Below are 23,164 nucleotides of genomic sequence, written 5' to 3' on the forward strand. Positions count from 1 at the left end.
GATCCAGTCGTTCAAACCACATTTTGAGGCGGATGAAAACCTGAACATTCATGTCTTCAAATTGTTCCTTTAAGATTTTGATTTTACAAAAAAATAAAAACGCACAAGTAGAAAAATGGCCTCGAACAAGGATAAAATAAAACGAATCTACTGATGGCTACTATCATGTACCACACAGTGGAGGGAGACAGGGGCGGGAGCACGGGAGAACAGGGGGCGTGAGAGGGCGGGAAGCGGGAGAACAAGGGGCGGGAAGCGGGAGAACAAGGGGCGGGAAGCGGGAGCAGAAATAAAGAAGGCGATAGTTGCGATAGAACATCCACCAATGCTTAAAAGAAAATTTTGGAAGCAAGAAAACTTAAATTTGTACTCGGGCTGGAAAAACAGCATCACGACTTCCGGTGAATTTGGAAATCCCTTCCATTCGATTACGTCATAGGTCATGAGATAGCATGATACACGACACATGTACACTTATACTTCAGTGTCTGGTAAGCCGACAGGTTGGAGTCGGGAGGCAAAGGGGCACAAAAGTACAGGAATCGGGAGATTCTGACCCCCCTGTTCCACCTTCCCCCTTCGCAAAAGCAGGCATGGCAGCACGAGCCAATCTCAATTTCGGGCTTGATAGTGACAGAAACAAATAGTACTGGCAGCTGGTTTATTTTAGAAACTTTAAATTGTTTTGAATTGTTTTCAGCAGCTTTGACGGTAACTAAGTAACAAACTCGTCTTAAGACAGTCAAAGAAAATCACAATATATTTCTTACATCAATCTAATTTGGTTTAATCTCGTTGTCATATGATAAATCCTGTATTGAGCAAACCTTTTCCGGCAAACATAGCTTCATCTCGGTCGCTTTTCCTTTTGCGTTCGAGTAGACCTCGACCCCATTAACCCCGTCGCGTCCTTGTTGGTGACTACGCAATGAAAAAATAAATAGAAATAAAGATAGACAAAATCCGACCCTCCTTACCTCACGGTTGGTCACTGACACATGTTTATCACAAACAAATGGTATAGTTTCTGTCAACATCAATCATGTTACTAATTGGGCCCAGTTAAAACAAAAAAGCAAAACAACTTTGGTTTTCGTTTCGTTGAGACCGTTTCAACTTGCGTGAGCGATCGTGAGCTGGCGTTGCATTCATAATTACATACAGTCTTTCATAACTTTTATTTCTGTGTCTTGTCGTTTTAGCGCGAAGGCACTTAACCGAAACCGTTATAAGGGAGGAGTGGGAGGAGGAGATTTGTGGTCGAGTTGTGGAATGCTTTGCATGTGCAGTGCGTGACGACTCTTGGAGGGAATGGGAGAAATTTGTGAGTTTCCGGCGTCTCTTTTAAATTCAGAAGACGTATCTGTCCGTCTGATTGAGTAGAAAAGTAACCACGGGTTGCCACAGGTGAGACTTAAAAATCTGATAGCAATGTAGGGTCTTATTCGCGTTTTATGGTGCTGTTAAAATAGTCAGAGAGTGTGAATTTTATCGACATCAGAAAGTGGCCGTCTTGGGGTTTTGTGCTAGTCTTTGACATCCCTAATTCTTTCGCTTATAATCCTATTGCTTCGGCATTCATCTCTCTGTTTCACGCATTAGTTGTTCGCAATTCTATTAGTCCCTCATAAAAGGATTCTTTGATAGTTTTGTGAAGAATCGACGATTTATAAACATGTCAACAAGCCCTGCGGTGCGTAGCCCCTAAATGGACATCGCATTTAACTTGAACGTCGACTATGAACTAAGAAAAATATTTACAACTGTCATCAACATACTATGGTTTCACTTTTCTTCTGAAGCACCAGCTGCCTGTATATTTGATTTTGTAATTAACTGCTGAGGAGTTAATTTATTCACCCATCGCGTACCACAAAAGTCAATTCATACAGAAGTGTAATCCATTGATACAACGAACAAGGTGGGAGCGTGAAAATTAGGTAAGCTTTGTGCTGCCCGCGGAATCCAGTCTGTCTACGTGTAATTTTTCCGTCTAAAACAGCAGCTGTTTACACCAGAGAGTACTTGGAACACTCGTGAAACAAAGGCTACTTACTGACAAATCATGCAGACTTCTGTTTGCTGTTGTACGAGGTTACTTCTTACAGGTCTACGTCGTTGTAAGCTACATGTAGCAGTTTTGTTTTGACACAAATTTAACCCTTCAAGCACTGTTTTTTCTAAGGTTAATTTTCGTCACTTCACATGTCTTATGTTTGAGTAAAAGTACAGGCACTTACGCTATTGAGTCGTGTCGAAGATGCAAAGGACGTGTGAATGGACGAATTTTTACACGCTTTATGCATTCACGTCGCGAAGACACAAGTGTGGTCATCATTGATAGTAATGTTTAATTTAGTTCTTTCGCATCAAGAATTACTACAGTGTTCATGCTAGCGTGAGTTTTACTTTTGGTATAATTTTAATACAGATAATGGGCAGTAATAAACTCACTCTGACAAACCAATTATTTGCGTCCGTCTGATGTGGAAGTTTCGAATCAGTATTCTTGTCTTCTTTTCACAGAATGAGTGCCCTCTCGATTCCTTTGTGTGTTTCGCTTTTGGGGCTTTTCTCTGGCGTTTGCGGTATGTTTTTTTTCAATCCTTATTTCTCTGCGGTTATCCAAAGATATTTACATGTATGATCAAATTCGAGATAGATGAAATATTCGCTTTTTCGAATTCACAGCAAACATACACCGACACCTTTTCAATTCTTAGGGAATTGTGTTGGCGTAACCTAGTATCCTAGCTAAACGAAACAACGATTTTGCCTGCAGGCATACTTGTCAAAATTTCTTCGATTTGCATGCAAATTTATTGAAGCATTTGTTTGAAGGAAAAGGTCGATGTTTTCATTATTGTTTCAATTATGAAAATAGCGTGATCAGACAGCTGGTAGTAGTGACCAATAGTCGCAAGTTTTAGAAATTAATTTACTTAAAATAATTTAAAGCCAAATGATTTTCCAAAGGAAAGCGGCATCTTGTCTTGGTTTTAATCTAAAGAAGTTCTAAAGTATGTTTGAATCGTATTCTTCCTTAATTTCTCTACATGGGGTGGGGAAATACGAGTTTCCAATATTATGTATATTGATTCCACTCTCCAAAAAACAAAATACAAAAAGAAATGTTGTTGGTTTCAAATGTTCAATAATTACTATTACCACTCTTTGTGAATTTTTACGCGTGTTAAAACTCAGATTAATGAAAAGGATATTAGATAAGATTATACTAATGCCTAATATTTTAAGGTTGCAAATTTAAGTTACTTTACTTGATTTGTCCAATTTTAGTTAACAAGCTGCACTAACATTCTTAATTTAAAGATGTAAACATTAAAGAGATAAACATTAAATAATTTAGTGTTCTTTAACCCTTTAAACCCAAGGGGTGACCAGCATCTAATTTCTCCTTACCATATCACCCCTAAATCACACTTCAAGGTCAGGAGAATAAAGAAAAGTATCACCAAAAAAAGAAGCTCTTGATTGTTTAATAAATTCTCCTTGTCAGTACCTTTGGGAATGTATAGAGAACATTATGGAGAATATGCATCCTGATGTTAGGGTGTAAAGGGTTAATAGCTGTAAGACTTATTCTTATGCTTGATTGTCTTATCAAACTTTATGGTGATTTCATTCGTGATGATTTTATCAAAGATAATTCATTTACTTATTTGTACTCTTTGAATTGGTATCAATTTGTACAGAAAAAAAAGTGATATATTTTCAGAATTAAGTAACACTTTAACTCCCCAGATCTGATTATTAATTCTCCCTTCTAGCTTCTACATATTTCCTTGTAAATTTGTTACAAGAATCTGGTGTTAGATCAAGATAACAACTTCTATCTGATCAGTTTGAATATTCTCATTACCTGTTTGCTGGTTAATGTATACATACTGTAGGGAGAACTTGCATGTCAATCGCTTCTGGAACTTACATGGTTAACATCCATTTTGTGTCCTAAATTTGAGCACAATTTTGATTAATTTTAAGAAGATTGTGAATTGTTTCAGTTCTATCAGAAACCATTCTAAAACCCTTGCCTTGGAGTTGTTCAAAATTTGTTACTCACTTTTTAAATTAACCTTTAACTCACATAAGTGATTAACATGAAATTTCTCCCTAAAGCATCCATACATTATCCAGCAAACAGTTTATGAGAATACTCAAAATTATTGGTTAGAAGTTGTTATCTTGATCTAACACCAAATTTTCTCAACTAAATTACAAGGAAATGTGTAGAATCTAGGAGGGAGAATTATGGATCAGATCTGGAGAGAGGCTCTCTTCTATCTTATTATTAACTGTGTGATACCTTTTTAAAATAGTTGTAGGTGTTCGCATTGATTGTACAACAATAGAATCTTCATGTGGGGCCTGTATACAGAACATAGACCCACCATGTTCCTGGTGTGAGGATGCAGTAAGTGTCTCAGTTGTTATTATCCCTTACAGGGAGTATCCAAAGGGGTCTCTAAAGAGGAAAGGTGCTTACTTGGTTTTTAAATCTAATAACCAGATGTGTCTGATCCTTTTTTTGTATTTGAATAATATCTGTAAACATTGTACATCAAAGTAAACTGTGTATTAACATACATAGTGGGTGTTAATTAAAAGTTTTTATTGGTTCTTTTGACTTTTATCCTAAAAACATTCAGGAGAAAAATGGGATAAAATTGCAAATTTGTCAATGATCAGAAAGTGATTCTTGTTCCTTTTGACAGGAATATATGTGGTTGGAGCAGCCAAGAGCAAGATGTGACAACATCAAGAATCATACTAGAAATGGCTGCAAGAAGATAGCAAATCCTAAATCTAATTATGTTACACATGAAGTAAGTAAAGCAGCTAGTAAGCTCCTCTTCTTGGTAACCTTTAAGTAAGTTAGTAAAGCATGGATGAAAAACTGAAATCCAGTTTAGTCACATGTGTGCGGGTGGAATCAAATTGTGGCCTTACTGTCTGGGACTGTTTCCAATAAGCAAATTAGTAATTTTTGTGATAGGAAAAATCAAATTTTCTGTTTGACCAGACATTTATTGTTAAATTTTTCAAAGCAGATGAGCCACAAGTTCCTAAAAAGTTGTGCATACAAGACATTAGCTAAAAATGCTTGGTGTTTTTCCATGGTGTCCTTATCAGATTTTGTTAATTCTGCTTGGTCTAAAAACTTTCTACCCTATTGTGAATGTTTGTCTAACTATTTTTTTTCAATTACTTCCAGAGTAAACCACTTAATGAAGATGTCAAAGTCACCCCTCAGAATTTAACTCTGTCACTTAGACCAGGTACCATTACTTTGTAATAATACTTTCTTATTAATGGCTGATTCATGGTGCTGTTACCTTTGATAGAGCAGGCATCAGGGTTAAATCTTACCTAGAAAATACAAACCCCTTGGCATGACATTAGTGACTCAAGGCTCAATAGGTTTTCCTGATCAAAACCCTGTGGACACAAATCCAACATACAAACATTGTCTTTCCTTGGAAGTTACAGAGTTAGTGTGGGTGCTCAAAAACCTGTAAAGTCCTGGGATTTTATTTGGACATTTTCCAGGACTGAAAAGTTCTTGAAAAGGAATACAGCTCCTGGAAAGTCCCAGAAATCTGCTTAAATTAGGCAGTAAAGTTTTCAGAATCTGCATTATAAGAAACTGTAGACTGTAAGGAGAATTGATCTTGAAATCTTGGAAATGAAAGGGTTTAAGGTGGAAGTTGGAGCCCTTGAAAAATCAATCTAAGTTCTAGAAAAGTCCTGGAAAAGTCATTGAAATTTGTTTCTGAAAAAGGGTACAAATGTTTTGAGCAAGGTGTGTGCAGAATCTGATTGGGTGGCCTGTGGGAAAAGTAAAGACAACCAGAGCCATAGAATGACATGTTCCTTGATCAAAAGAAGCATATCCCTGGGACAGATGCATTTTAACGTCAAAGTGAAACTTATGAGGCTCAATTCTTTTTTTACTTGATCATGCATTTCTTAATTGGTTATTTACATAACTGTTTGCACTGGATTGAAGCTTGGCAACTATTTTTGCTGTCTTTTCAGAAAGCTCTGCTTGAGCTTGAAGCTGTGAGTCCTTCAGTATGAATAATGACTTGCAATCTTACACAAACAGGTCAACCAGCAACTATTAAAGTGGATGTTAAGATGCCTGAAAATTATCCAGTAGATCTTTATTACCTAATGGATTTATCAGGCTCTATGGTAGAAGATCTTAAAAAGTTTCCAACTCTTGGCCAGCAGATAGGTACCTACCTATACAGCAACTTATGAACTAGTTGTTTGATATAAATCACTCTGAGTGTGATGTGTGATGAGATTGTCTCGCTGAGGAGCAGTCTGAAAACCACTGTGATTGTTTTTCAGTTGCAAGTGGTTTGCTTCCATCTTTCAGTAAATAGATGTAACTTATTTTTGCCAATACATGTACATTGACCCTGATAATCAAATTTTATGAAGCAAAGCTCTAACATTTTATAGGCAAACTATTCCTCACACCACTTCTGACACTTCCTTCAGGTTGTGCAAACGTCTTTGGTACCAACAACAATCCTTCCCATGCCCAACCAATTATGCATGTTATCATAATTGTATCTATTCAAATCACCCATGGTAGTGTGCCTCCCTGTAAATTTTCCCTTTTTTTAGTCAACTGTAACTTATTTCTTTTGTTCTCTTTACAGCTAAAGAAATGATTAACATCACAAACAGATTCCGTCTTGGTTTTGGAGGATTTGTAGACAAGCCAGTAGCCCCTTACATTGACACTGCACCTGCAGCGTAAGAATTCTATTAAACTCAAGTTTGGTATTATTTTGCAGTCATAACCATTACCTTACCCTCTGAGCATATTATGTGCATTTCTGCAAAGTGGCCCATAACATAATTGGTATCCAGTCACCTGCCGACGGACCAACTCGCCAACACCAACTCGCCGACGTATAAAATCGAGTAGAGACGTCGGCGAGTTGGTCCTCAATCCAATACAACTTATTAGAAGTTAAACATACAGAAAAGTAAATGATATTTAGTAAAAAAAAAACACTGGTGAACATTGGTGAACATCAAACAGAAGCTTGAACATTGGTGAACATCACCAATGACTATAACAACTTAAGACGCAAACGAGTTATTGTGTGACAACAACACCGTAAAGACTCATCATGTCAATTGCTCAGATTTTTTAAAGAAAACTTGGCTTTCTAGACAAGATCTTTAGTAAAAAGCAGTTCTTTTTATTTGCAACAAAGTTCATAAGGATCTCATGTCAATCGGTCTAATACAGCTAAAGATGCTACCCTTTTCCTGTTTTCTCATTGGCTGTATTTTCTGCGGCAAGGTGTAGATACTTGCAGTAAGTAAATGTGCTTTTTTCAACAGCTTAAAACATCCACTGGATGCAACTGCAGCAAACCCTGTCTCTGTTCCAACTTTTGGTTTTATCAATCAACTAAAATTGACTCCAAATTACTCTGAGTTTGAAGTAAGTGATTGCTAAATATTTGTGGATTAGATTTAAGGCATTTTACAAAATATTACTCTACTTACAATACACTACAGGACTCAGGTACAATATGTCACTTAAAAATTTATTGAGAACACACTACTAACAAAGTTTAGTTTACAATAAACTTGATTACAGTAGATGACTTACTCTCGATTACTTACACTACCTACGCAATACTCTACATTTACATTATTTTGCGATATATTACACTACTTTCAATATGTTATGGTAAATTACTTACAGTATCTTACTAATAGTATATAGTGAAATTGTATGCTTTGAAATAAAATTTGACTTCTTATGCTACTCTGCATTGTTTGCATGAAACTGACAAAATGCTTGTGGGAGGGTGGGCTGGGGCTAGGGTTGTTAGGGATAGCCCTGCAGTGGATTAGTATTCCATATTTCTCCCTTTGACATCATGCTATAAAAATAAAGATAAGCCTTAGAAGCTGTTAGAGTCACTCCTGTGCCCATACCTTGTTTGTATTCATGCTGTAGATTGAAACTGTTTGAAGGATGAGTTTGTGTCTTGTGATTAGCTTGACTACTTCCATTAGTTAACAGTTTTTAAAATTAGTAGTATACTTTTTAATTTGGGGTTTTGGTGTTTCTTTGTTGATTAGAGTGCTGTTCAGCGAGTGAATATCTCAGGGAATATCGACAATCCTGAAGGAACTTTGGATGCACTGATGCAGATTGCAGTCTGTGGTTCGGTAAGACTGCTGTACATTGTAGATCTGTATAAAGTTCAATTTGTTGATCAAGTCAGTTATGTCATAATCTTATGAGGAAATGTACAGAATATTGTTTGTTTGCAAGTAAATTTGACATTATAGGGAACTATTAATTTTTATTGTCTACATCATTCAGTATTATTGTGATACCTTTCAAAAACATCAATAGAGATAGGCCAGTCCTAGTACAGCACTCAGCAACCCTCTAAGCCCTTAGAGTGATTAGCATCTAATTTCTTCCTACCATATCAACCCTGAATAATATCACATTAACCCTTTATCACCCAAGATCTTATTAGTAATTCTCCTCACTGTCTGTGATACAATTCTTATGATGTAAATTTGGAGAATTTGGTATTGGATCAACTAATAATCCCCTAGTTGATATTATACTTTATTCTCATCACTTCTATGCTTGATATTGTAGTGATATTGTAAGGAGAAATTCTCTTTCAGTCACTCATGGGAGGTAAAGGGTTAAGGTCATGTGAATAAAGGAAATGACAATCAATTAAAGAAACTCTTGATTGTTAAACAAATTCTCCTTGTCAGCACCTTAGGGAATGTATAGAGAACAGTAATGAGAATGTGCATACTGATGTTACCAGTTAGATGCAAGGGGTTAAAACAGAACCCAAAAAACTACTCATCATGACTGCACAGTTTGGGTACTGCAAGTATGCTTGTGTCATTATTTTGAAGAAAAAATGCAAACTGATTAAATTTGATTTTATTTTTGTTTAATTTCCATTCAGAAAATTGGTTGGACAGACAAGCAATCAGCCAGGAGATTGGTTATTGTAATAACAGATGCTAATTATCATTTTGCTGGTGATGGTTTGGTGGGTTCCAGATGTCATAGATAATTTTCATTTAATTGATTGTGATTGATGTTCATGTCCAGCATAGAGAGGGGTGGCCACAGTATAGTGGGGCCAAAATGGGAATAGGAGAGTTGTAGGTACATGTATTGTAGTTATGCTTTCCAGCAGATGGGTAAATTTAGCAATTATCTCAGCTTGAGATTTGACTTTTATTTAACTCCAACAAAAAATTTTCCCTTGTTGAATCAAATTTACTTGAAGACTTTCATTCCATAAGGTCTTAAAGCTAGAGAATATCGCAATATGATCTATTGGTGAGAGCTATTTGTTCAAGCTTTTGTTGAGATTGTACAATTAATTTAGACTAGTCATGGAGAGAGGAAAAAAATAGGATTGATTATAGACAGATTTTTGTCAAATTTTGTAACTTTTGGTGTCTTTTTCTTTTTGGATACAGCTTGGTGGAATTATCATACCAAATGATGGTCACTGTCATACAGAACATGGCAAGTACATGGCCTCAACAACAATGGTGAGCCACTAGTTCTTTGTTTACAAAGATTTTCTGTAACAAGTGCTGAATAGTTTCTTGCTAGTAAAGGAGGGCTGGTTCTTATTTCCATCTCCGGCCTTCACTCTCCAGCTCACTTGCAAGAGTGACTGGAAAATAATTACTACTTACAATATCAGTACATTTTCACCAAGAAAGCTGTTGAGGAGAAAGAAGAATATATAGTAGAGAATGTAATGCTTGTTTTAATGCTAGATTCTAAGAGGAAAAATTTTGATGAATTTTTGGTATACTTTGACCCTTTAACTCCCATGAGTGACCAAGACAGAATTTCTCCTTAAATTATTAATACAATGTCAGGCAGACCAGTAATGAGAATAAAGAAATATATCAATTAAAGGATAATTAGTTGATCCAATACTAAATTCTCTGAACTAACATTATTAGAATTGTATGGTCGACAGTAAGGAGAATTACAAATTTGAACTGGGAGTTGGAGGGTTAAGGAGAATTTAGAGGGGTAGTTGCCAGTAGGACCAGCATGTTCAGTCATATTGTGAAATATTTGGCTGTTTATTTGTTGTTTATCAATACATATTCCATTGCACAGGACTACCCGTCTCCAGGATTTCTCAAACAGAAATTGATTGAGGAGCAAGTGTCACCAATCTTTGCAATCAATAAAACAAAAGTGCATGTGTATGAACAGTACAAGGTATGTGTGTTTAAGCGATTATATCCAAATTTCAGATGTTAGAATTGAAATGGCAATAAGAACCTAGAATCAATTTGACAACAACAAAAAAAATCTAAAATTATGTCAAGTTGGTCTATTAAACTGTGCCATGCAATAAGTTAACTTCTAATAGGGCAACATAGTTGTCAGGTAAATCCGAGCATTCTAATTGGTTGTTATTGCTATTTATACAGAAACAGTCATAAACCGTGTATTATTGTTCGCAAAAGCTGGCAAATTCAAAATAAACAAGTTTAGTCTAAGTACCTTATAATAAACTATTTACTAACCTCATGTGCTTGAGCCGTACTGGGGAACATTAACCCTCGGCTGTTTTTGTATGGATAAAGGGGTTAAGTTTTTAAAGAAAATGTGTTATTGCATCGGTGGGAGTGTATAACAGGGTAATTTAGTATTTTCAACTGAGTTGATAACGTAAATTGGCCATCGTACAGAGCTTAAAAGCTGACGTTTCAAATGTAAGCACTTCGTCAGAGTGATAGTTTTTTTTGTTTTTTGTATGGACCTCACTTTGCTTAGTCTGTGCAGCCCTAACTTCAGGTCAATATTCCCAGTGCAGCCCACACGCTCAGTTGGAAAAGAGTTATTATTACTTAATACCTTAACGTATCATTTCATAGGAACTAGTTGACTTCTTTGGCAAAGAGTCTGGAGCTGTGGTTGATTTACTGAGTGAAGACTCCTCTAACATAGTTGAGCTTATCCGAGAAGCTTATGAGGTGAGTTTCATTTCATTTTTCCCTAAATTTAAAGGCACCAAATACTATAAATATTATGGACATATTTATTACTCTTAATTCTTTTCTTCACTTTTCATTCCGTCTAAATCTCCACCATCTCCTCCATGATTTTTGCCTCTTTATGCCATGTTAATATAACTCTCACCTACTATTTCATCTGATACCATTCCTCCTCTAGCTCTACACTTTGCTCCAGTCAGGATGACTCTGTTTAGCTTCAAAATTGTGACAGCTGTCTTAAGGGGACATATACTTCCTTGAAGACACTGTTTTAACAATTTGTGCTAATTTGATCTTAGTGCAGGTGAAATGTAATTCTTAGTAGTACCAGTAACTACAATTTACCCAAACTGCTCTTACTACCCTCTTGTTTGAAGACAATTGCCCAAACACAGACAATACGCGACACAGCGCCAGAGGGCGTGAGGGTTAATTACACAGCTTACTGTCCGTAAGTGATCAACTTCTGTTCCTTTTGTTGTTAATTAAGTGTAGTATTAAAGCTAGAGTTGATTGCTTAATAGCAAACTTCAGTGTGGAAAACGGGTGTCATCGACAACCCAAGAGGACTTTATCAAGTGAAACAGCTTGATTAATTGCAACTCGTGAACATGAGGTTGGGAATCCTTTGGCAGTAGAAGACCAAACTGCTCATTTCTGAAATTTGCAAACCCTACTTTAAGTGCAATGCAGAAGGAGTTTCTTTTAACATTCCAAAAGGAATCTGGGAAGATTTTTGGCGAAGACAAAATGCAATATCATACCAGCCTGAATTTTTTCTTGTTCATAAGTACTTGACACTTCTTTATTGCGTGAATTTTATTGGTCAAATGATATTAAGAGTCTTAAGAATCGCGTGAAACTTGTGAAGCATTGAATTTTAACTAGAGTTAATATTTCAGGTGCTTGATGAGCATCTGAGCATTTAGCAAACAGTAAAAGTTGTGTAAGCTGGATTACTTAATGTCATTTTAAGCAGACTCTTTATCTATTTGTAGTGATGGAGTACAAGTTGGGTCCAGGACATGTGCTAATGTTCAGATTGGACAGAAGGTCAGCTATCATAACACATCAAATCACCAATTAACTTAACAGTAATAAACAAAATATTTTTATGGAAGGAAAACAATCTCTTATGTTATTTTAGGTGTCATTTGAGGTCTCAGTTACAATTGAAGACTGTAATCTGAAGGAAAAGAGGTAGGTGTATCATCTTTCTTGAATCAGAATGATCTTTGAACTGAATTTACCCTAGCCACTGCTATCTTTGTGCTTTAGTAGTCCAATTTTTTGGTAGATTAGATTCATTAATATTTGCTTTTGAATAATTAATTTTTCTCTTTCCTACCTCTCATCACAGTTTTTCTCTGGTCACACCATTTGGAAATGTGGATATAAATTTGGATTTTATTTGTAGCTGCCAGTGTGAGAAAGATGAGAATGCAGTAAGTCGCCTCTAACATTTTGAATTTTTTAAGCAAAATATTTATAATGTAGCAACCTGTCCTTTAGAAATACACAAACTCTAGGTTTCTTGGTGCTACATGCAGAAACCGCGGATGTGTGCTGGCAGTTTGGGGCCACTCAGCTCTGATATGTAACCTTTAAAAAAGAAAAAAAAAACCGGACGTGCAGAATTGATGCTCTTCCATTAGAGGTGTCTGCCCAGTGGTGTGGCATCCATTTATACCTCAAGGCAGACGTTGTTGGAATAAAGGGAAGTTCCTTATCCAAGAGCTCAGCACAGCGCTTCTAATGGGGGCTTTTCAGAACTCAGTCTTGTGGTTGAGAATGGAATACTGGTTCGCCATCGCTCGCCCCTTTGAGAGGTACCCATATAAACTCCTGAATAAGGAGAGACAATTTTAAGTAAAGCACCTGGCCCACGAGTTCAACAAACAGACTCGCCTTGGGCTCAAACTCAGACCTCTCAATTTATATTCCAGCGCGCTCATTACTGTCTACCGCTTCTCGCAAAGACCCCAGGGGAGACTATAGTAAAATGAATACATTTGTATCTTCTTGCAGGAAGAATCAAGCCCTTTCTGCTCTGGAAATGGCACACTAACTTGTGGACAGTGTAAATGTGACAAAGATTGGTAAGACTAAAGTGACATGTATTCACCGATCTGTAAGATAAGTTGGACAAGCTAATGAAATAATTCACCTTCTTTGGGCAAACATGAAATACAGTATATGACATAGCCCTCCGTAGATACGAATTTCATCTCCGAGTGTTTATAACATTTCTCACGCTCAAGCGAAGCGATCTTGTTTTAGATGTCTTCAACGCCGAAAGATAAATTCGAATCCACAAGCAGAAGTGTAGTGTTCTGTTTATTATACATATATTAAATTTGTTAGATAATTAACAATTTTGCTACTCATTTAAGACCTAGAGTCCATACATCATTTATTTCCTGGGGGATGGGTGGAATGGTTGAAGAGTTTTGGTGGATGACATGGTTTTCAGTAGGAATGAAGGGAGGACAAACGGAGAATTAAGGGGGGGGGGGAGGGGGAGAAAATGGGATGTTTCTTTCATCTGATTCACCCCCACTCCCCTTCGCTCTTCACACCCTTAGGAGCACAATCGAAATCCTTCTCCTCACCCCCTTCCCCAGGCGATAAATATAACCGGTTTCTTATGCACAGATTCTTCTCTTCTCTTTCATTCATTCCCAAAACTGGTGTCATTGTAAGGTTTCATTAATTTTCACATGATTACTATTGGTCTTCGTAGGGCTGGACGAAAATGCCAGTGCCGAGATGAAACTAAAAGTTCTCCAGAACATTGTATTAGGTATGGTTTGAGTACAAGCTTTGCGTATTATTATCTTTGTCTATAGGTTCCACCGATGACGTTAAAGCACAGATTTTTTTCGCTTCAGGTCTTTCACAAAACTTTGTACTTTTGTATTTGTTGTTCTGTTTATTTTGTTTTGTTTTGATTTTACTTTCCTTTGCTATTTTTTTCCTTTGTTGTCATAAGTTTTTTTACTTTTATTTTACAAGCGTTTAGAGATGTTAGAACCATTTGTAAATTGGTATTTTTTTTCTCGAGTTTAAACTTGAAATACTACTTAAACTCTCAATGATTTAACATTTGTTGTCATGACAGAAGTTGACCATAATTTTCATTTGATATCATTTCATGAATTTGATTGTCTGAACTTAATATATTCATATTAGGTTTGTCATTGCAATACTTAAAAATTGTAGAAGTTTAAATGTTATAGTTAAACTCGCAATTAATTAAAATAACAAACAGTTTGTTTTAAGTTAGCTGAAAAATGATAAAGATAATTTTGGAGAAATTTCTCACAGACTTGCATTAAACATGGCTCCGAATAATACTATACTTAAATGTGACCTTCTTCTCTCTTTTCACAGTTTTCTGAAAGAGACTTGTTATCTAATATTATTATGTTCCTTGATAGAGCGCTTTTCGATTGAGTGTCGTAAAGCAAAAGCCAAAGTAATCACATCAGCCAATCAGAAGAAAGGAGAATAATTGAGGGCCAATGAGAACTCAAAGTATAAAAGCGGGAACTAAAGCGCGGGAAAACGCGGGCAACCAATTCGTGATTGGTGTTAGGATAGGGTTGTGCGAGTTTTCTGGACCAATCACAGAGCAAAATACAGCAAAACGACCGCAATTTCGGATTACATCTGACACTTGATTGAAAATGTCTTTATTTTCAAGATTGTAAACTAAGCTCCTTGATGCTATAAATACTTTAAAAATTTGCGTTAGTATGTGGAGAAAAAACTAATTTCAGATCTCATTGCCTGTGTGTAAAGAATCTCTAGATCGAATCAAACTGCTTTGTTAAGGTTACAAGAAATGGTTCGTAATCGCAACTTTACGGCAAAGTAAGTATTAAGATAACTTTTAACAACTTCCGTATCAATTAAATAAAATAACGAGGATTTAAAGTAATGAACCTGTAATCTATTTCTGTTCAGTGAATGATCGGTGAATGGAGGCATCGATCGTTTAAATCAAATTTCAGGCGAAAAAAATTATTCTTAGTTAACAAGTTAACAAGTTGTTGAGTGATTATATTTTAAACTCATGGATTTTTGGTAATTCTGTGTCGACTTAAACCCTTTAAATTCTACAATTTAACGTACACAACTTTCTACTAAGATCATAGTGGTTGTTTAGTTCTACGCTATTAAAAAATTGAGACCTTTTAAATGTAACCCTCTGGACTGAAACTTAACTCAACGAAAATCATTTGAGGTACTTACAAACAGTGGTCTTGACAAGTAAAGTGACTCTAAACCAGTAGAGCTTAGAAGGATTGCCTAACTGAAAGGAAAAAATGAGTAGTTAAAAAAACAAGTTTTGCATCAGTTCTCTCTCTCTCTCTTTTTAAAGGAAGACTGTGAGTTGACCAATACCCAATTCCCAAGTTCTTCTCAATGTGCCCACGAACGTTCTAAAAATTCCGCTTGTTACTTCGTTCCAAATTTGACCTCTTTATTTTATGGCACTCAGACCGCGTCCCTGAGTGTTAACTTATGGCATTATGTCCCTATAATCCTACCTTATCTCAAACACCTGGCATTTCAAGCCCTGATATCCCGAAGTGTTTCCACCTGGAGTCCCCTGAGTCCTCTTCGGGAGGTGTGAAGTGAAGGGTTAAAGATAAATTCATGCTTCTAACTTCACAGGCTGTTCCTCAGTCGTTCCACTGTAAAGGTGCATCAACTGTGAAATTTGTGTTTCCCCAGGGACAATTCATCGGATGCTGAGGTGTGCAGTGGACTGGGAACCTGCCTGTGCGGAGACTGCCAATGTGATAAGGGGGTAAGGCAGGGTAGGGGTGGATTGTGCAAGACGTGCGGGGAGGGAAGGGGTGTATTGTGTAACAGATGAGGGGAGGGGTGGATTGTGTAACAGATGAGGGGAAGGGTGGATTGTGTAAGAGGGGCGGAGTGGATTGCGTAAGAGGTGAGGGAAAGGGTGGAGTGTGGAAAAGGTGAGGGAAAGGGTGGCTTGTGTAAGAGGGGAGGGGTGGATTGTTTAAGAGGTGCAGGGAGGGGAGGGGTTGAGTGACTTGTGTAAGAGGTGAGAGGGGGGTGGATTGCGAAGAAGGTGATGTAAGAGGGAAAAGTCCTTGGTTCTAATAAGCTGATTGATCATGTATTTTGAATTTCAGTCTCGCCCTGGTGAAATCATTAACGGTAAATACTGTGAGTGTAGCAACATGGATTGTCCTTCAGATCGAGACACTGATCTGATCTGTGGAGGTAAGAATAAGTTGTATTTGATATTGATCAGCGCACGGAAAGAAGTTTCGCGCGCCTCACTCCCGGAGTTCCACGTAGAAGGTCAGAGGATGGGGTCCTTGTGGCAAAGTCAGGTTTTTGCTTTGTCCCATGCTCGTGAAAAATGAACGACATCTTTCTTTATTTAAGAGAAAACTTTCTGGGGAGAAAGATGCTTTATTTGGGTACTTTTTTAATTTTCATGATCCGCCGACTCTTTTAACTCATGTGTTGTTGTTTTTGTTAGGTCCTGATCATGGCCAGTGCGTGTGTGGGAATTGTAGTTGTAACGGAAACTGGACAGGCCCATCTTGCAGCTGTACGACCAGCACTGAGGGATGTATGAAGGATGGGGTGAGTCACATGGTAGCTTAATTGATCGAGGCTCAATGGTAAATTAAGCGGCGAAGAAGAGAGAAATGGCAAATCTCTTCGTTGCTTTGACGAATTCTTTGTACAAACGTAAATTTCTGGTAGTAACATTGGGGACCTCGAGCAAAACACGAAAGTGGCGGATATAATTTTGTGTGCGTAGCGTCTACGACATGAGCAACTATGTGGCTAAGAGACAGACGTGACAACATATCCTAAAGTTGATGTTACGCTTTTTTTTTCGGTTTTGCACCCGTGCGTCGTTATGTTTGTATGTTGTTTCAAGATTATTTGACAAACCGTGTTGTATCTTGCCATGCTGTTGTTGGTGTGGAAGACAGAGTAAACTTCGCTCTCTTTCCTTTGGTTTATTACCCCAGAATCTGTCACTGCTTTTCTCAGGAATAAATTCTAGAAGGAACCTTTTAGTAATGGGCTCCTGATTCCAGGCGATATTCCCCATGGTAGCCTGCGAATAGGCCCTCGTTGTTAGTGCTTCAGCACGAGCGTTTCTTAGCCCGCGGGAAAGTATGACGCCTTGAGTAACGCAAGCCGGCTAAAGGTCTGGAAGAGGTTTGGGTTCGAGCACTCATAACCGGGCGGAGAAACTAGCGTCCTGCAATGTTTATGTTCAGGGCCTGCTAGTGCTTGTAGGCTTTCTCCAATGGGGATGACCCAATCTTGCCTCTTACTGACTTGGAAGTAGAGTCATTCCATCACTCCTTTAAGTTACACCCTAGTCAATGGGTAAATCACGCAATTTCTGTCTTTGTTTCAGGTGCTGTGTAATGGTTATGGCTCCTGCCAGTGCGGTACCTGTGTATGTAACGGATCCACTGTGTACAGGGGAAAGTACTGTGATGAATGTCCGGTGAGTATTCTCTATAGTCAGAGAGACAAATTGTGCATTCCTTACATGACAGTATCTTTTTAAACGTCCAATGCGCATGTCAGAAGGAGCGTTCTGGTTTATCCATTGTGTAAAACTTCGTCATTTACTTTACGGATCGATATTTCTATCCTTAAAATATTCGCATATACCTTTTTTTCCCTCCCTCTTTTGGTGTTTTTCTCTAATGAAACTTTGTTTCATTTTGTAGTCTTCTTATAGGATATAGGAGATGATGTTGCGCATGTGTAAAAACAACTTAAATTCCCTTCAAACTTCCAAAGTAATTAACTTAGAAGGATTTTGTCGCAATTAGAACTAGTTCACCTTACTCACGACCAGTTATAAGTGTTTTAAGGGCCATTTATTTTTTATGCAACGCACGTCGTTCCTTGTTGTATGAATTTGGTATTAATTGGAATAAGGCTGAGCTTAGCTCCTGTGCGCGAAGCGGGGTAGCGGAGCCTCTGTACTTAGCAGAATGTCAGTGGTATTCTATTAAGTCTAACAAATTAGTTTGTAACGTCCTGTCCTTACTTCGTTTGGTATTATCAACTGAGTTGATAACGTAAATTGGCCATTGTTGGGAGTTTCAAAGTTGACCTTTCGAGCGTTACTCTCAAGAATCTGTTTGAGAAAGAGTATCAGTGTTCCGATAAATAAACATCCCCCATCCTCATACCTTTTTTCTAGAGCTGTGCTGGAAAGTGTTCTCTGAACAAAGACTGTGTGCAGTGTTTGGCGTTCAAGAGTGGCGCAATCAAAGCCGAGGACTGCAGTACTCGCTGCAAAGATTTCAAGATCAGTCAAGTCGATGAACTTTCTCCTGGTAAGAGTTAACCCTTTACACCCTAACATCAGTATGCATATTCTCCACACTGTTCTCTATACATTTCCTTGGTGCAGACAAGAGAGTTTAGTTTCGACTTCGGTATCTCAATGATTTGATTTAAGATTTCTCTTCACTTCTGAGGCTCTACTAGCTGAGACAATAGAGCATATTCTCACGTGGTTCCAATCATTATTTTGACGAACGAGATCGTTTTTTGTCGTATTGTTCAACAGAAATGGGAGAAAGGTGCACATTTAAGGACGATGACGACTGCTCGTTCAGCTTCAGCTACAAAGAGAACCCTGGCAAGGATGTGCTTATATCCGTCCAGAAGGAGAAAGGTACAGTGGTGGTCTCGCTAAATATATGCCCAGACATTGTGCATACCCAAACTCGGACTCCAACGTTATGGAGGAGTACATTTGGATGCTTTAGCTTTTTCGTGTTTAGGTCCATGAGTTATACGTTAACTAAAATTATCGAATCAGTGCTTGATACGATTGGTTGAGAGGGATACGGAGCGGAGTAAAGCAAAACCAGTGCAATCCCGCTTTCCTTCAGTAATAACCTACATGAAAAAAATTACGCGCTTCTGAGTGGCTGAAAACGAGTGTATTCTCTTTTAACGCGTGTGCAAAGTTGTAACATTCTGTGATGTTTTTCCAAGTACATTATTAAAAGGTAATAACGTGATTTCTCAAAAAAAAAAAATTGCACTCGCTCTACGGGCGTGTGTAATTTTGTTGTCTTTGAAAAATTAACTCGTGCTTATTTACACCAAATTCCACGCGAAATCATGTTATTACCTACATTTAAATTCTCAATTGTTAAAATTCTCTAAGGTTAAACCACAACATTTGTTCACACACCAGTTCCTTCAGCTTGTTTTTCCTTCTTTCGCAAGTTTGTCCCAAAGAAGCCGAAGCACTTGCTGTTATACTGGGTGTTGTCGGAGGAGTACTGGGTGTGGGTCTAGCTCTGCTCCTTATATGGAAGTTGCTCGCTACGATCCAGGTATGAAGACTACTCCCAAGTTTAGGCGCCTTGATGTAAGGCTGTCAGTCTCGACGGAGACAACGCGTTAGTCTTTTGCAAGAGAATAGAAAGTGGCCCATTTTCGGCGTTGTTAAGTAAATGTAGATCTCTAAACAGATATGTTATTTTTCAGTGCCATTTCCGTTTTGGGACCTTTTTCTCGAGTTTTGCATCTCGACATATTTATCCTAATTTTTTTTTTAAGTTTGTCATCTGCAGTCTGTTCTAATCTTCTTCATCCACTTTTATCAGTCTTGTTCCTTCTTGGTTTATGATTGCCTCTCATGCGTTTTCTATCATAGCAAGCTGAAATATATGTAACCCCCTTTTTGCTGAAGGTAGAGTTACACTCCAGTTAGCTCCTTACATACCTGAACTTTGATTTTGCAGGACCGACGAGAATTCGCCAAGTTTGAGAAAGAAAGACAGAATGCCCAGTGGGACACAGTAAGAGGAATTTATTTTTTTGTTCACCTAGTGACCATTCAAACATGTGATTAAGCATCCGTTTTATTTTCGAAGAAATCAATGTCGAAGAGGCAGGTTTGAATCCATAAAAAAGCCCTATTTTGTGGTATTTTAGTTTTGAATGTTTTTTTCATCAGCAAGAGGTCACTTTGTGTTTCCTGCTTTGGTATATCTCACGATAGCAATTGGCAAAGGGCATCAATCTTTATTTACAATCATAAAGGGGGTAAGTTTCTAAGGAAACTGTGGTACTGCGTCGGTGGGAGAATAGAACAGGGTAATTTAGTATTATCAACTGAGTTGAAAACGTAAATTGGCCACCGTAAAGAGTTTAAAGGCTGAAGTTTCGAGCGTTAGCCGTTGGTCAGAGCGAAACGTCAGCCTTTAAACTCGAAACGTCAGCTGTTAACCTCTTTATTGGCAATCTGTTCATTTGACCTTTGAAGGGAAACAATGGCGTTTAATACAGAACCCTTCGAGCGAAATTATCCTGACACCCCCTCCCCCCTTGGAATTCCGATGGTTCACCCGTAGGGAATCCTTTAGTCCTCATAAGCGCAATTTCAGACTTTTCCTTTGCTTTACAGGGAGAGAATCCAATCTTCAAGCAGGCGACCACTACTTTCCAAAATCCCACTTATGGGGGAAAATGAGAGAAGAAAACCTCAATTATGGAGAGGAAAACTTTAGCTGTGAATATCTTAATATGGGAGGAATGTTTTTACGATCGGCTGCCTTTATTTTATGTTTGATGGATTGACGAAGGCCCTCCTGATTGAAGGGTAAAATAAAGATCTAATGCATGCGCACAAGTTCCCTCTTGTAGACAGTACCATCTGGGTTCATCCTTTGCGCATGCCTAGTGCCTAAGTTCTTGAAATTCTAAGGTTGTGAGTTTAGTTTGGAGTTGTAGAAAGTATACTGACGATAAAAATTTTCAAGTAAATTTTGTCCTTAAGATAAATTTTAAACTCAAAGTGGCCAAGTGCTTACCTTTGGCAGTGCTTTATTTATTACTGTTATTTTGATACGGAAACAGTTTGTCTCGATATTTCAATTTTGTTATCTGAAGTTTGGAAGTACATTTTACTAAGCTATTTTTGTATTCGTTTTCTTAACAATATTTTTTAGTACTATTGGCTCGCCTCCTAATTATTGTTGTTCTTGTAGATGTTGTGAGTTTTGCTTTTTGTTTGTTTGTTTATTTGTTCGTTTGTTTATTTTATAAGGTTTTTTACATTTTCAAACTTTGTTGAAACTTAAAATGGCAATTAAATTTTTGCCTACCCAGCTTCATCTGATGTAATTAAATGTCGGTTGATATTCCCGCTCTGTGTACTTTTCGTTATAAGTTGTGGTGTGGAGAGGACTCATCAACCTTCTTAACGATTGTTCCAATGTATTCTGTAGCTCGTCCTTAAAACAAAGGAACACACGAGGAACATCAACCCCACCCCTACCCCGTTACCCCCTCTCCCCTATACGGTTCCCGATGTCCAGCGGACAGCGACAAGAAACCCATGCGCAAACTGAGCGGTACCGGAATGAGCTCGCGCAGGAGTTACATACGCCACCCAACACGAATCGCGACGTTTTCCTGCATGAAAGTGTAAAAGCTGGGCATAGTGCGTACTTGGATCCAAATATCTCACGCTTTCTTAACGATACTTTCCTGTGTTTAACCACGAACGAGGAATTTGCTTCTTAAATTGTAATGCTTATATTGCATTTCGGTGAGAAAAAACAAATACTTTTGGAAGCTGACGACTTTTTTTACTTAATACATTACTAGTATAAAACCATAAGCTTTCTAATCTGATTGGCTACGCTACTCGTCATCTATTTCGTGAGAGTTTTAACAGTTTGTGGCTGTAAAGAAAATAATTTGAAAACATACGCTCAGCGCTAGAGCAGAAATATAGACATGCAATGCATAATTACCTAAAAAGAAGGATAAACAGCTAAGTACTCACTCTTGGTGCAACTTGCTGGCCCCGTGCACACCTTTGCTCACCTGACAACGCTTAAACCAGTGCTACAAACTAAGCAAAAATGATGCATCAACAAGTTCGGCCGCTAACGATTTACCAGTGTTAGTTTTTGCACAAATAGAAGTACTTCAACCGATAAAAAGACAGATAAAGCTCGGATGATTAACAGAATTTATTGTCCTTCTTATAAATAAAGGAGGTAAGTTTCTAAAGAAACTGTGGTGCTGCGTTGGTTGGAGAATACAACAGTGTAATTTAATGTTATCAACTGAGTTAAAAACGTAAATTGGCCACCGTAAAGAGTTTAAAGATTGACGTTTCGAGCGTTATCCCTTCCCATTGCTCATTTACGTTTTCAACTTAGTTGATAACACTAAATTACCCCGTCCTTCATAATTTGATATTATGGTGCAGGAGGAAGTTAACACAAAAACTTATAATCAGTTACCAGTGGTGGATCCAGACCTTGAGCTACGGGGGAGGGGAGGGGAGGGGGCGGAAGAGCGGCTTTTCCTCCTTCTGCAATTCCCTTTTTTTGTTACCCAAAATAAAGGGGGTCCAGGCCCCCTGGGCCCTCTCTACTACGGCACTGGTTACAACTTGTACTATCTTTAAATGGGACCGCTTGTATCGAACATACGGCAAATTTTCACACGGCCCAGCTCATTAGATTCTCGAAGTTTACGAAACATAACGCAATCGAGTCCGATTTTTTTTTTAGCTTTCTTTTAAAAGTCCTCCCACTTGCTTAATGCGGCATATTCTACATCTCATTAATTGCAGATACAAGCTCACAAACCTACCATGTCATTTTCAAGAAGGAATCTCACCCTGTTGAATGCCGTATAAAAGCGTTTAGAAAATCAGAATAACCTTTATTGCGCGCTAACCTCTTATAATCTGAGTAATAAATCGTCTATTGGAACACTAGATTGGAATTCATCGAGTATGTGCTATAAGAAATTTTGCGCAAATTTCCAGCTCGCGCGCGCAACGCAGTCTGCATGAACGGTCGACGATTATGACGTTCAATTCACTTCGATTGAAATCTTCAACGAGGCAAGATGTCTGTGGGTAAAATTATATTATTCTTTGCTTTTGTAATAGCAACGCATGGTTTTCTACCCGTCACGGCTGAAAAGTTTGAATGTCCAAGTTCCTGTCGCTGCAGTTCCTCTTTTTTCGGAGTTACATGTCCCGGGATGACTG

At 37.9% G+C, this 23,164-nt stretch overlaps 1 protein-coding gene across 3 annotated transcripts; it reads left to right on the forward strand.

Moving 5' to 3' along the window:
- The first annotated feature begins 1,245 nt into the window (after window positions 1-1,245).
- On the forward strand, window positions 1,246-21,292 carry LOC131784454 (integrin beta-1). Of its 3 annotated transcripts, none has more exons than XM_059101259.2 (29): window positions 1,246-1,407; window positions 2,527-2,588; window positions 4,338-4,432; window positions 4,734-4,844; window positions 5,234-5,297; window positions 6,128-6,259; window positions 6,696-6,792; window positions 7,393-7,495; window positions 8,146-8,235; window positions 9,012-9,098; window positions 9,538-9,612; window positions 10,202-10,306; window positions 10,969-11,067; window positions 11,466-11,539; window positions 12,087-12,141; window positions 12,236-12,288; window positions 12,449-12,533; window positions 13,117-13,187; window positions 13,832-13,891; window positions 14,893-14,964; window positions 15,832-15,907; window positions 16,260-16,350; window positions 16,616-16,722; window positions 17,519-17,611; window positions 18,323-18,458; window positions 18,695-18,802; window positions 19,366-19,475; window positions 19,887-19,943; window positions 20,552-21,292. In XM_059101259.2, the coding sequence occupies exons 2-29, from the start codon at window positions 2,528-2,530 to the stop codon at window positions 20,615-20,617; spliced, it is 2,433 nt and encodes an 810-aa protein (XP_058957242.2). In that variant the 5' UTR covers window positions 1,246-1,407; window position 2,527; the 3' UTR covers window positions 20,618-21,292. The 3 variants fall into 3 exon arrangements, with proteins under 3 accessions (XP_058957242.2, XP_058957244.2, XP_058957243.2); XM_059101260.2 differs by lacking the exon at window positions 1,246-1,407 and adding an exon at window positions 1,776-1,940; XM_059101261.2 differs by lacking the exon at window positions 14,893-14,964.
- The last annotated feature ends 1,872 nt before the right edge of the window (window positions 21,293-23,164 follow it).

The sequence above is a fragment of the Pocillopora verrucosa genome, chromosome 10 (genome assembly GCF_036669915.1).
Source record: "Pocillopora verrucosa isolate sample1 chromosome 10, ASM3666991v2, whole genome shotgun sequence".
Lineage (NCBI taxonomy): Eukaryota > Metazoa > Cnidaria > Anthozoa > Scleractinia > Pocilloporidae > Pocillopora > Pocillopora verrucosa.